This window comes from Montipora capricornis, chromosome 3 (assembly GCF_036669925.1).
Source record: "Montipora capricornis isolate CH-2021 chromosome 3, ASM3666992v2, whole genome shotgun sequence".
Taxonomy (NCBI): domain Eukaryota; kingdom Metazoa; phylum Cnidaria; class Anthozoa; order Scleractinia; family Acroporidae; genus Montipora; species Montipora capricornis.
In genome coordinates, this window is record NC_090885.1 from 812,858 (window position 1) to 825,357 (window position 12,500).

Here is a 12,500-nt window from a genome sequence, read left to right on the forward strand (position 1 = left end):
TAAGGCGATCATACATTTTTCCCATCATGTCCGCCATGTGACCCATATTTTGGCTTAGGTTCGCCAGCGTCTCTTCCAGACTGGGTTTTTGACCCGGCGGGTCACCTGTAGCGCCCGGTGGGCAGATTGGGATCACAGAGGATGGGGTTAGCTCGTCCGCCATTTAAATAAAGGATTTCTGACGGAAAATAAAGGTTAGTGGAAAACGAATAAAGGACAAGGCAAATTACTCACGTTCGGTGACTCCTGTAAAGCACTGTCCAAAGGGTTGGAATCGCTATAAAATCGTGTCGACTGGCTCAAAAGCAAACACTGCAATGACTTGATAAGCATGTCCATGCTTCTCATGTAACTCCGTAGTGACTCGGACTGATGTCGAGGTAGAATTGTAGGTGTTCGTGGAAAAAACAATTGGACGAAAGGGACACCCAGTTTTGTGAACCTTTGGTAGACCATAAAGAACCCCATGTGTGGAACCATTGGGTAGGACCTTTTGAAGGGTGAAGTCGTCAATCAGGTGATCTCTTTTTAGTTGTTGGAGGTAACAGATTGAACTTTGTTCTCTGGACTTGGGCTGGTTTTCTGTCAGTTGTTTTGATTTCGTCTCATCGTAGATCAACTGTTTCATCTTGGTCAAGTAATCATGCTTTTTCACAATCACGACGCCGTTTCCTTTATCCAGTTTCGTGATGACGATAAAGTCATCTTTGCGAAGATCATTGAGGGCTTCCCATTCTTCTTTGCTGAGTATATGTTTCTGCTTAGAGAAGTCACATTAATAAATCAGGGCACCCAACGTCAATTTTCGGAAAATATCTGTTCGGAAGACGATTTGAGATCTAGAATGTATGGAACATTTGTTGTAAAATTTCTTGCTTGCCTGCTTCTCCTAGGATTTTTGAACATCTTAAAAATGGTATAACTGCCCATTCTTAACGGATTTTTACCCTAAAAGGGTCACCTAGAATTTTCGGGAGCCTTTTTTCCGGCTGAAATTTTCGAAAAGGTAGGTTTTGATCCCTATAATTTTCGGATCACTTGACTTTCAGCTAGGAAATCCGAACAGATAAAAAACTCTTAAGGGATAAGAATATGCTTATATCTACCGTTTAAATACTAAAATGAGTTTAACCATGCTATGTTTAAGTGGCTTTGAACTATATTCTCGTTGGGTACCCCTGATAAATGTAGTTGTAAGAAATGTTTTTTAATTGACACTTTAACCTATCCTCGTTTTCAACCTCGTTTTCAAAGCAGTTTTTTAGAACACCCAAAGAATCCAGTCTTTTTTCCCCTACAAAGATAAACTAGCTCCTTTCTTCAGATCAAAAGTAGCGTAGAGAGCAAACTACTGGGATTGCAATGATTTCTATATAGGGAAAACGAAACGCCGATTACTTCACAGAAAAACAGAACATTTTAAAGCGCCCCGTAAAGCCCTAACTAAAAATTGTCACGAATCTGCAATTGCTGATCATGTTTTCTTAACCAAACACATAATTAAGTGGGATCATTTTGAAATATTAGCAACTGGTGGATCAGACATGCATTGTAAAATTAAAGAGTCTCTGTTTATCCGTGATCTAAAAGTCTGTTTACGAGCCAAGTGGCCCATCAGCGCCGGAGCTTATCCCGGTTTCTGTGGCATAGAGCGACTAGGAGTATTTTTTTACTCCCCCCTGGATGGGATGCCAGTCCATCGCAGGGTTTACCCCCAGCATTTTGCCGGCACCCATTTATACACCTTGGCGGAGAGAGGCACCGTGGGAGTAAACTGTCTTGCCCAAGAACACAACGCAGTGTCCCCAGCCAGGATTCGAACCCGGACCACTCGATCCGGAGTGGAGCACGCTAACCATGAGGCCACCGCCAAGTTCAATGTTCTAAAACGAAAGAAAGGAATTCCACATCTCTCAAACTAGGACAACGACTCAATCATTTTCAGTTATTCGCATCTTGTGTTAACGGAAACAGAGCAAAGTGTTCCAGCAAGAGGTTTACGTTTCTGTCTACCACCAAAAAAAAGTTGAAAAATATGAGGCCAAAAGCTCTTTCGAACTGCTCTTTCGAGATTTAAAAAGACACGGACCCACTCTGACTCATGATAGCTTAAAGTACATTTATTCATGTGACTTCTCTATGCAGAAACATATACTCAGCAAAGAAGAATGGGAAGCCCTCAATAATCTTCGTAAAGATGACTCCATCATCATCACGAAACCGGGTAAAGGAAACGGCGTCGTGATTGTAAATAAGCATGATTGCTTGACCAACATGAAACAGTTGATCTCCGATAAGACGAAATTCAAAAAACCTGAAAGAAAACCCCACCAAATCCAGAGAACAAAGTTTGATTTGTTACTTTCGGCAGCTAAAAAGAGATCACCTGATTGACGACTACGCATATCAAAAGATCCTAACAAATGGTTCCACACGTGGGATTCTTTATGGACTACCAAAGGTTCACAAAACTGGGTGTCCCTTTCGTCCAATTGTTTCTTCCACGAACACCTACAACTACAACCTTGCATCTTACCTTGTAAGCGTCCTCCAACGTATCTCTACAAACTGTTTTTCAGTTAAAGACTCCTTCAGTTTTGACGAATGGGCCAAACAGTACACTCACAACGGCGAATTCATGTGTTATTTTCATGTCAGTTCACTATTCACTGTCCCGCTGGATGAAACTATTCAAATTTGCCTTGATAAGCTGTATGCCCTCGCAAATAATAATGGAAACTTTATTTGTCTTCGACTACAGTTGTAAATCTCTCTACGTATAGGCAATTAACAACTGGCTGCTTGAAATTGAGTGATATACTTGTATACTGTATTTACAAATGAATAAAAAAAAATATATATATATATATGCATATATTACAGTTTTATTAAGTCTGGGCTATCCCAAGTCTTATTTCTACGACAGAATATAAAATATGTTGCTCTAATGGCGAGACTTATCATTTTTTTGATTATATAGTGTTGTTGCGTTTTGTCAATGCCAATGTCATTCATCATTTCTAAAAACGTAGAGCATTCGTTGGAGAGAACACCAAGGGAGCTCATGGAAAGGTTTACAAATTTGACAGATCTGTAGTTACTTCTCATGTCTTTGACCACGTTCATGTATTTTTCTTTTTTGCGTTCTACATTGTTTTTAAGGTTAGATTCAAAACCAACCGTTAGTTCTAGAATATATAGGCACTTGGACTGTATTAGGAAAAGAAGATCTGGACGATAATTTTCACCAGTTATAATTGAAGGACTCGGAAAGCCATTGACATCAGCATAGAGTGAAGAGCGATCATTAATTACAGGTTGAAGTGAATTGGCAATGAAGTTGAGAATTGAGTCGTGTCTCCAGGTGAAGCGATCGAGGAAATGTTGACAACCAGCGACAATGTGGAGGAGTGACTCAGGGTTAAGGCAAAAGGAGCAATCAGGACTTTGTGATAATCCCCATCTTGTCATATTCGTACGTGTAGGAAGGGAGTTGTTGATGTAGCGAATGGTAAAATTGTAGATGTTCTTGGGTAAATGAGACTGGGCAGACGACCAAATAGAGTTAACAGATGACAATGAGTGCTTGATAACATTTGCAAAAAAGAAACCTTGAGATGTTAAGTGGTGTTGCAGTTTGTCTTCTTGATTCGAACGGAAGTCTTTAAGAACTTCCTTGGTGGATTTGAACACATCGTATTGAATATTGGTGTGACTGCTTGACGACTTCCAGAGATCTTTTAGAGAATCATTCCGTGACTCTTTTAAGGAATTGCGGAGAACTGTTTTGCACTGAGTGAATTTAACTGAAGGAGGACAAATATTAAGGCCAAATTTATTGCGTTCTAGAAAAACATTACTCAGTGTACCAGATATCGGGATTTCAAGCCATTTTCGAATATAGCCGTTCACTATAGAATCAAGATTTGCTATTATCCAGGTTTTTGATATGTCAGCTACAGTAAAATGCCAGGACAGTTTAGATAGCACATAGCGGCTGTACAGCAGAAGTTTGAATTTGGGATGCAGTGGTTTCTCATCAATGTCACACATCAAGTCTTGTACAAGAGAGGACAATTCTGACATGTGTTGGTTGTTAGACATGTTGAAGTCAAAGTAGCGTCCTAAGTAACGAAATGATTCACCCATTTCCACACACGGGACAAGAACTCCATTTATCAACAGTTTAGGTAGATATTGGACAGATCTGGTGTACAGTTTCCGTATTCCAAAAGTAAAACATTTGTCAACCCTTATTATCATATTAGACCATTGACACCAGATTATAAAGCGGTTGATTAGGTGCTGATTTTCTGATTCCTGACCACTTATAACAGCGGCGTCGTCTGCGAACTGGAACCAGTGGATCGGATTTAAGAACCTTAGGGAAAAGCCAAATTGACGATATTTTTCAGATTTAATGTGCTGGAGAAACGTGTTAAAACACAAGTTAAAAAGAAGAGGGCTGAGGCAATCACCTTGAAGTACGCCACGACCAATAGATATAAATGGAGTACGAAATTCATTGGTAATTAGAGGTTTTGAAATCAGTGTACAGACTTTTAACCAGAAGTTTGACATGATCAGGGATATGGTGGTAATGAAGAGCGGTTTGAATCAAATTGTGATGAACTTCACCAAAGGCGTTTTTGAGGTCTAGGAGAGTAATGACAAGAGAACGCTGCTTGGTACGAGCTTTGTTAATGATGTCAGCCATTTGAGCAGTATGCTCAAAAGTTCCTGAGAGACCAGGTGTAAAGCCTTTTTGAATTTCATGTTCAATATAATTATTAGCGGCAAGGAAGTTGAAAATGGCATTACGAAGGCACGAGGTAAAAACCTTTAAGGGCACAGATTGCAGAGTAATTGGACGAAAGTTGGCAGGGTCATTAACGTTTCCTTTCTTGTGGATGAGGATTGTGCATGCTTTCTTCCATTCGCTTGGGACGGATCCAGTTGACCAAGCCGTACGGATAATTTCAGATAAATAGGTGCGAAGGAACGGACATCTTTTAAAACAAATGATTGATAATTGATCTAAGGGACAAGGAGAACCGGAAGCCTTCATTTTTCTAATCACATTTGATATCTGTTGGTATGTAGGAGGTTCAAGGTTAAAAGGAATAACAGGATCAGATAACGTTGGTATCCAGCTTGGAAGGTTGAAGACTCTGGTCGGATTTAGTGACGATAGAGTTCTTGTAAAGTAATCAAAACACTCGTCCATGGAGAATGAAGGGAGCATTTCGGCTTTTATATTGAAGATCTTTTTGACATAACCCCAGAAATTTTTAGAGATGGAATAATCATGATTCATCGGGTCAGTGTTGACTTGAGAAGTGTTGTTTCGCAGCTTGTCACGCAGTAGGCGAGATACGTATTTTATTTCAGCGATATCTGCGCTAGCGGAGTGTTTTAAGACTTTGAGAGATTTCTTCAGATCATGTTTAGATTTGTCTTCGTACTTTTTTATCAGGCGTTCATCAGTAGCTTGTGCGACTTGACCAAAGTTGGCAGAGAAATAGTCATAAATAGTGTCATTTAAAAGTTTGATACTTGAGCTGAGATTCTGAGCCGTGATTGGATGATTAAGAAAAAGGACTGATTTGAAATATTCGTTGGCCGTTATCCATTGATCGTCAGATTTAGGTAGATTTATTGCTGTTTTAATATCAGGAAAACCATAATCTCCAGGTTGAAGAGAAGAGACACCAGAGGTTATTAAAGGAACACTTCCATTGCCATATTCTTGATCAGTGAGCGTGATATCATTGAGGTCAGCGCGAAGTTGATCATTCAAACCCAAAACAACTCTACAGCTCCTTTGATGCATCTTTAATCCTCTGTTTCCCTTACAAAGTTTACCACAACAGCACTTTGTGAGACAAACATGAGAAGCAGTGTCTGCTACAGGATCATGATCATTCGGGAGTTGTTCCTCTCCAACATTGTGACGTTCCGGTCGATGAATTCGTTGTTTGCAGCGCCACGCATGGCGGCCCAGCGAGACAAAATCTTTTTCACAGAAAGAACAGACGACTCCAGCCAGTAAAATGAACAGAAAACGTGGATAGGCCATTTAAAAGCAGCAAAACAGAGATTAACTAATTAAGATATCAATTCAAGCATAAAATGACGATAAAACTGGAGACATGTACAGAGCGTGTTTGCTCTGCTCGATGTCCAATAATAATAATAATAATAATAATAATAATAATAAATTATTGCTTATATAGCGCTATTTACAGTGACAAGATCAATAGCGCTTTACATAATAAGATCTATAAAATCAACAAATAAGATAATTAGGATATTTATGATAAGTTAAAAACTTAAAAGTAATACAATTAAAAAGATGATCACAAGTCTAAATGGCAATATAACATTAATATATTTAACTGCTAATCAAGGAAAAATTGTTTAAAAAGGAATGACTTAATTGACTTCTTGAAAACATCTACAGATTGAATAGTACGTAATTGTGATGGGAGCTCATTCCACAAATGCGGTGCTGATGCCTGGAATGCGCGCCCACCCAAGGTTACAAGCATCTTCCCACTTGGTGGCTTCAACAGAATGCCTGAGTTGGATCTAAGAATATACGAGGGCTTGCATTTAATAGATAAAAGATTGCTGATGTAACTAGACGCGAGGCCATGAATGGCTTTGAAAGGTAATAGCAGAATCTTAAATTGAATGCGCGCTTGCACTGGTAGCCAGAGTAACTCATAGAGTACCGGAGTTATGTGGGAATACTTCCCAACATCCATTATTACTCTAGCGGCAGCATTTTGCACCCGTTGCAACTTAGCTATTTGTTCTTTGGGAAGGCCATACAGTAAAGCATTACAGTAGTCTAATCTGCTCGTGATGAATGCGTGTACCAGATGGAGTAAGCTGTCTCTCGATAGATACTTCTTAATGCGTCTGATGTTATGTAAGTGGTAAAAAGCTGTCTTACATACGTTTGTTATGTGGTCACACATATGCAGGTTGGGGTCGAGACAGCAACCTAGATTTCGAACTCGCGAGCTAGGTTTAATCTCTGAACTACCTACTTTAATGTTCATAGCCTGCAATTTAAAAAGTTGCTGCCGAGTTCCAATAATCATAAACTCGGTATTATCATCGTTAATAAGGAGTCTGTCCTGGATCAGCCAGCGCCTGATTTTCTCGATACAACATTCCATTGAACGAACGGCATCCTCCTGGGACGTGCTACTGTTAGGCTTGAAGCTCAGGTAGATTTGCGTGTCGTCAGCGTAGCAGTGTGCATGTGGAAGCTGATCCCCAACAACCGAGAATAGCTTGGATACATAGATAACAAAAAGCAAGGGGCCCAGACAGGACCCTTGTGGGACACCACAGTCCAAGCTGAAGCGCTCTGAGAGAGATCCCATGACGGAGACTCGCTGACCTCTGTTGACCAGGTACAACTTAAACCATTCTAAGGCCACTCCACATATCCCAAGCTCCTCGTTCAGACGTTTTAGCAGGATGTTATGATTGACCGTATCAAAAGCGGCGCTAAGATCAAGCATGACCAGGAACCTGACCTCTTGAGTGTTCATTTTCATGAGAATATCGTTCGTAACTTTAACAAGAGCTGTTTCCGTGCTATGATTTTGACGATATGATGATTGAAACTCTGGGTATAGTGAGTGGGTCATCATATGGGTGTGTATCTGTTCAAACACCGCCTTCTCAATCAGCTTAGAAACGTACTGCAGGTTGCTGACAGGTCTGTAGTTCTTGTATAGGAGGTCCAGACCGAGTGCGCACTTCCAGTCATCCGCGAACAACCCAGACTCAAGTGATAGATTGATCATTTTCGTCATGATCGGTAAAAGGACGTCGATGCAATCCATCACTAGGGGGGTAGGCATGGGGTCCAGAGTGCTGCTTTTTTTTGCACTGCTTCCGATGAGTTTGCGAACCCTCTCCTCCGTAAGGGGGTTGAATTTGCTGAACGAGGAAGGTGGTACTGTGGCGTAGTCATTGGGAGGGGATGGCAGCCCTTGCGCCATGTTGTCGAGCTTGGAACCTATGGTCTCAATTTTCTGAACAAAGAACGTTCCCAATTGATTTGCCAGTTTAACGTTATTATTCACAGGGGGGTACACAGCCCTGTTGTCCCTCTGGTTAAGGAGCTTCTTCACTGCCGAAAAAAGACTGCGTTGATTGGTACTATTATCCTGGACAAAGTCATTATAGAATTTGCATCGAGTTTCATTCATCAAAGCATTCACACTGTTCTTTTTTGCTTTATACGCTAACATGTCTTCTCTTGTGCCGGTGCGTCGCCACTTCCTCTCGGCCTTTCGCTTTTCCCTCCTTGCTACCTTGATTTCCTCGTTAAACCAAGGGACCAACGGTCTGGAGCGTATCACTTTTGTACACAATGGCGCTTGCCGGTCGAGAACTTGAACTAAGGTCGTGTTATAGCTGTTGACAAGTTCGTCAAGTGTATCGGGAGTGTTTTGACAGAGCTGTGAGGAGGACAATTCAGCCGCTAGCTTTTTCCTGTCAATGCCCTTGATTTTCTTATAGGACACTTGTTTTACTTTCGGGGGTGGTTTACCCAACTGGAGATCGCATAAGACAGTAACATGATCAGAGATCAAGTAGTCAGTTATAGGCTTCGCACAGAGCAAAGAGTCCGAGCATCGCGTAATGATTAGATCCAGCGTATGGCCAGAGATGTGCGTAGGCTTGTCAACGTGCTGCTCAAGGCCCATCGAAGTCAGTAATTCCAGGAAGCGAGAAGCGATTGGTCCTAAAGAATTTACTCTTGTTTGCAACAAAGAGTCATTTTGTTTTTGATCATGTGGTGAATACTATGACCAGATTGATGGCAAGTGGCAAGTGGGCTCTCCACTTGGTCCTGTTTTGGCAAACATTTTCATATGCGATTTTGAAGAAAAATTGGTGATGAAGAACATCAATCAGCCTACTATTTGGTTCCGGTATGTGGACGATGCCTTTACTCTTTTCAAGAAAAAAATGATGCTTTAAGTTTTTTACATTACCTGAATGGGAGACACAACAACATTAAATTCACAATTGAGTTTGAAGAAAACGATGAAATTCCATTCCTTGATAATGAAACGCAATCGTGACAACTCCTTTTTAACATCAATCTACCGAAAGAAGACATTCACCGGTCTTTATACCAAATGAGACTCTTTTACTCCGCGTAAATACAAAATAAACCTAGTCCGCACTTTGGCTAATCGCTGCATTAGAATTTGTTCGTCACCCCGATTGTTAGAGTTTACCTTAGATGACCTTAAGAGTTAAATATAATATAAATGATGTCATTGAAAAATATAAAAATAAGCCAAAAGATCTTGTACAGTTAGGAAAAAAGAAGTTCTTATGTTCTACCTTTCTTAGATCATCACAGCAAACACCTCAGAAAACAGCTGAGGTCTTGTATAAACAAATGCTATGGTTTTTTCAACCTCAAAATAGTTTTTCAGAACACCCGAAGAATCAAGTCTTTTTTCCCTTACAAGATAAACTCGCTTCTTCCTTCAGATCAAAAGTAGTGTACAGAGCAAACTGCTGGGATGAGAGGCACCCAACGAGAATATAATTCAAAATCACTTAAACATAGCATTGTTAAACGTATTTTAGTATTTAAATGGTAAATATAGGCACATTTCTATCCCCTAACAATTTTCCATCTGTTCGGATTTCCTAGCTGAAAGTCTAGTGATCCGAAAATCATAGGGTTCAAAACTTACCTTTTCGAAAATTTCAGCCAGAAAAAAGGCTCCCGAAAATTCTAGGTGACCTTTTCATGGTAAAAATCCGTTAAAAATGGGTAATTATACCACTTTTCAGATGTTCGAAAATCCTAGGACAGGCATGCAAGCAAGAAATTTTACAACACATGTTCCGAAAATTCTAGATCTCAAATCGTCTTCCCCTGTGGGATTGCAATGATTTCTGTATATAGAAAACGAAACGCCGATTACGTGACAGAAAAACTGAACATTTTAAAGCCCTAACTACAAATTGTCACGAATCTGCAATTGCTGATCATGTTTTCTTAACCAACCATAGAATTAAGTGGGATCATTTTGAAATAATAGCAACTGGTCAATCACTGTCCCGCACTGTTGCCGAGTGGGAAAGTCATTTTATTCAGGCTCCTTGCTTAAGTTAGTTGTTACATTCATCTGAGATTATTTCCTTTGTTCAAAGGTAATAATTTATTTTCTTTGTTTTTTAGGGTTTTCGAACCAACGTTTTTTGAATGAAACGAATGGAATCGTCTCATTTTATTTCATATTTCAATTATTATTATTACGAATGCCGGTATCATTACAGCTGGCAGATCGCAGCGAAGAAAGGAGAAAAAGTCAAGTTAGAGATTCAATACATGGACATTTTATGGTGGGACAGGTCATGCACTCGTCATTACTTGGAAATTCAAAATGGAACCTACGCAGATGGAAAACCAAGTACAAGAATGTGTGGTCGTCTCTTATCTGGCATCGTAACATTTTACTCGCACGAAGGTCAAAGCCTAGGAATGGTGGTTCCAGTCAGTTCTTGGAGCTCTTATTATCATTATTATTATTATTATTATTGGAACTGGGCGTTCACAGCTACTTACACAGTTATTAGCTACAACGACACTGTGTCCAACGGTAAGCACACTCAAGTGAATCTGCAGAGTCAATAGTGATTAGCAGTTGAAAAATGCTTTTTTGTAGGTTTTTGTGCAGTCGTGCAAAAGTCGAGGATAGTATTAGAATTTCGAATAAACACAAGGTTTGGTAAAACATTTAAGAATAATTACTAGAAAAAACTTGTGCGACGCTTCGAAGATCATCAAGCTAATATATAGATTTAGCCAAGCCTAAAAGCGGAGGTCTCTGGTTATTTATTCTTACTGTCAGTAGGGTTAGTGAAAATAAAAGGTTTCGAATTGTCCGCGTTTTGATGTTTCCGGTTGCTGCTTTAATAATTTCTTTGCTATCTTCTGCCGAAAAATTCATTGCCTAACTAGTGAATGCCACGGTAAGTTTTACGCTAAAAACCGATATCGCATGTGAAGAAATCGAGCCTACATTGAACTGAACTGAATTGAAATAATAGAACAATTAACGGAAATAGCCTAGGAAAATGAACCCTCGTGAAACCGCACACAGATTCGTTAATCAGTTTACCCTAGTTTAGTGATTATCTGTTCTTGTTACACCGGACGTGGTTTGTGGAAAAGGAATACTGACACTTTAATATGTTCATGTTGTCCTTCAGCAGCATGATTAAAATATATATAGAAATGTTCTATTGAGGCCTTAAACTGCTGTTTAAAAAGTAAAAACTAAAATCCAAGCTTTCGCCGATCAACGGCATCATCAGTGATGAGAAAATATTCCGCGCTCGCTATATATATGCAAAGAAGGTGTAGGGTGAAATGTGTGAAAGATGTGATGTATGTATGAAAGCTATAGAAATAAGCTGTGAGTAGAATACAAATCTCTAATGATGGAGTGTCTCTAAACAAAGGACCTCTAAAAGCGCTTAGGAATCGTCTCTAAAATAGAATATTAAAATGCAAGGTCTGCGAATTCAGTACATTCTTCTCGGGAATTGAGTGTGGGCTTGTATTTTCTAATGTAAAATGCTTCATAGAGGCGTAGCCTATTAGCGGGGTCGTTTTTGCTCATAATTATGTTGACCTCAATGCCTTTGTAGTATTCGTTCTTGCAGGAATAGATGTGTTTTTAACAGAGGATTTTCCGTTGTTGATATGTTCTCTTACGCGGTCATGTATGAAGCGTGTAGTGCTACCAATATATTGTTGGTCGCAGCTGTTACACGTGAGCTGGTACACTGCATTTCTTCGTAAACATAATCCAGTGTTAGAGATAGGGCATTTGTCTCTAGTGCATTTGCGCTCCGTGGAGGTGTGGGATAGGGCTTGTCTGAGCGTGTAGGATTTGAGGGCAATGCGTACTGGGATGTTGTTTTCTTTTCTAAAAATGTTAGTGATCCTGTGATTGAGTCGTTCAGAGATGTAAGGGATCTTAAGATATGACCATTCTGTGTTGCCAGGTTGGTGGTTTCATTGAGGATTTTGTGGGCGTTTCGTCTGCTCTGTACTGTCCTCTGGATAACCGTTGAGGCGAAGGATGTCATCGAACGTGTTTAGGTGTTGTTTTGCAGATATATTTGAGGAGCATCTGTCCTTCATGTGTTTTCGCTCGTTGCGAATGAAGTTGTGTTTGGATTTGGTTGGCATAGCTGATTGATGGTGGACAAATAGTGGTTTCTTGGCTGTTTTTTTGTAGAATTCAAAAGAGCTGTTGCCATCTTGGATATGGTGACTTTGAAATCAAGTAATGACAATGACAAGCCACTCGACGTTATTTCTGGTTTTTAATATGGCCTCAAAAAAGAAGCAGAAGCGTCAAGGGCATCGTCTATATGCCACAAAGTTGATGGGAGACGCAGAACAAATCATCAAAGAGTTCGATTCT

At 39.9% G+C, this 12,500-nt stretch overlaps 2 protein-coding genes across 2 annotated transcripts in view; both read left to right on the forward strand.

Moving 5' to 3' along the window:
* Positions 1-12,500, forward strand: part of LOC138039696 (uncharacterized) — a 218,669-nt gene that overhangs the window by 172,370 nt on the left and 33,799 nt on the right. The gene's annotated exons all lie outside the window — the stretch shown is intronic.
* The window catches only part of LOC138041859 (uncharacterized), a 143,559-nt gene that overhangs the window by 101,723 nt on the left and 29,336 nt on the right, over positions 1-12,500 (forward strand). The window contains exon 9 of the mRNA XM_068887538.1: positions 10,241-10,661. Within this exon, the coding sequence (XP_068743639.1) occupies positions 10,241-10,638 (398 nt within the window). The 3' untranslated portion in view covers positions 10,639-10,661. The remainder of the gene's footprint in view (positions 1-10,240; positions 10,662-12,500) is intronic.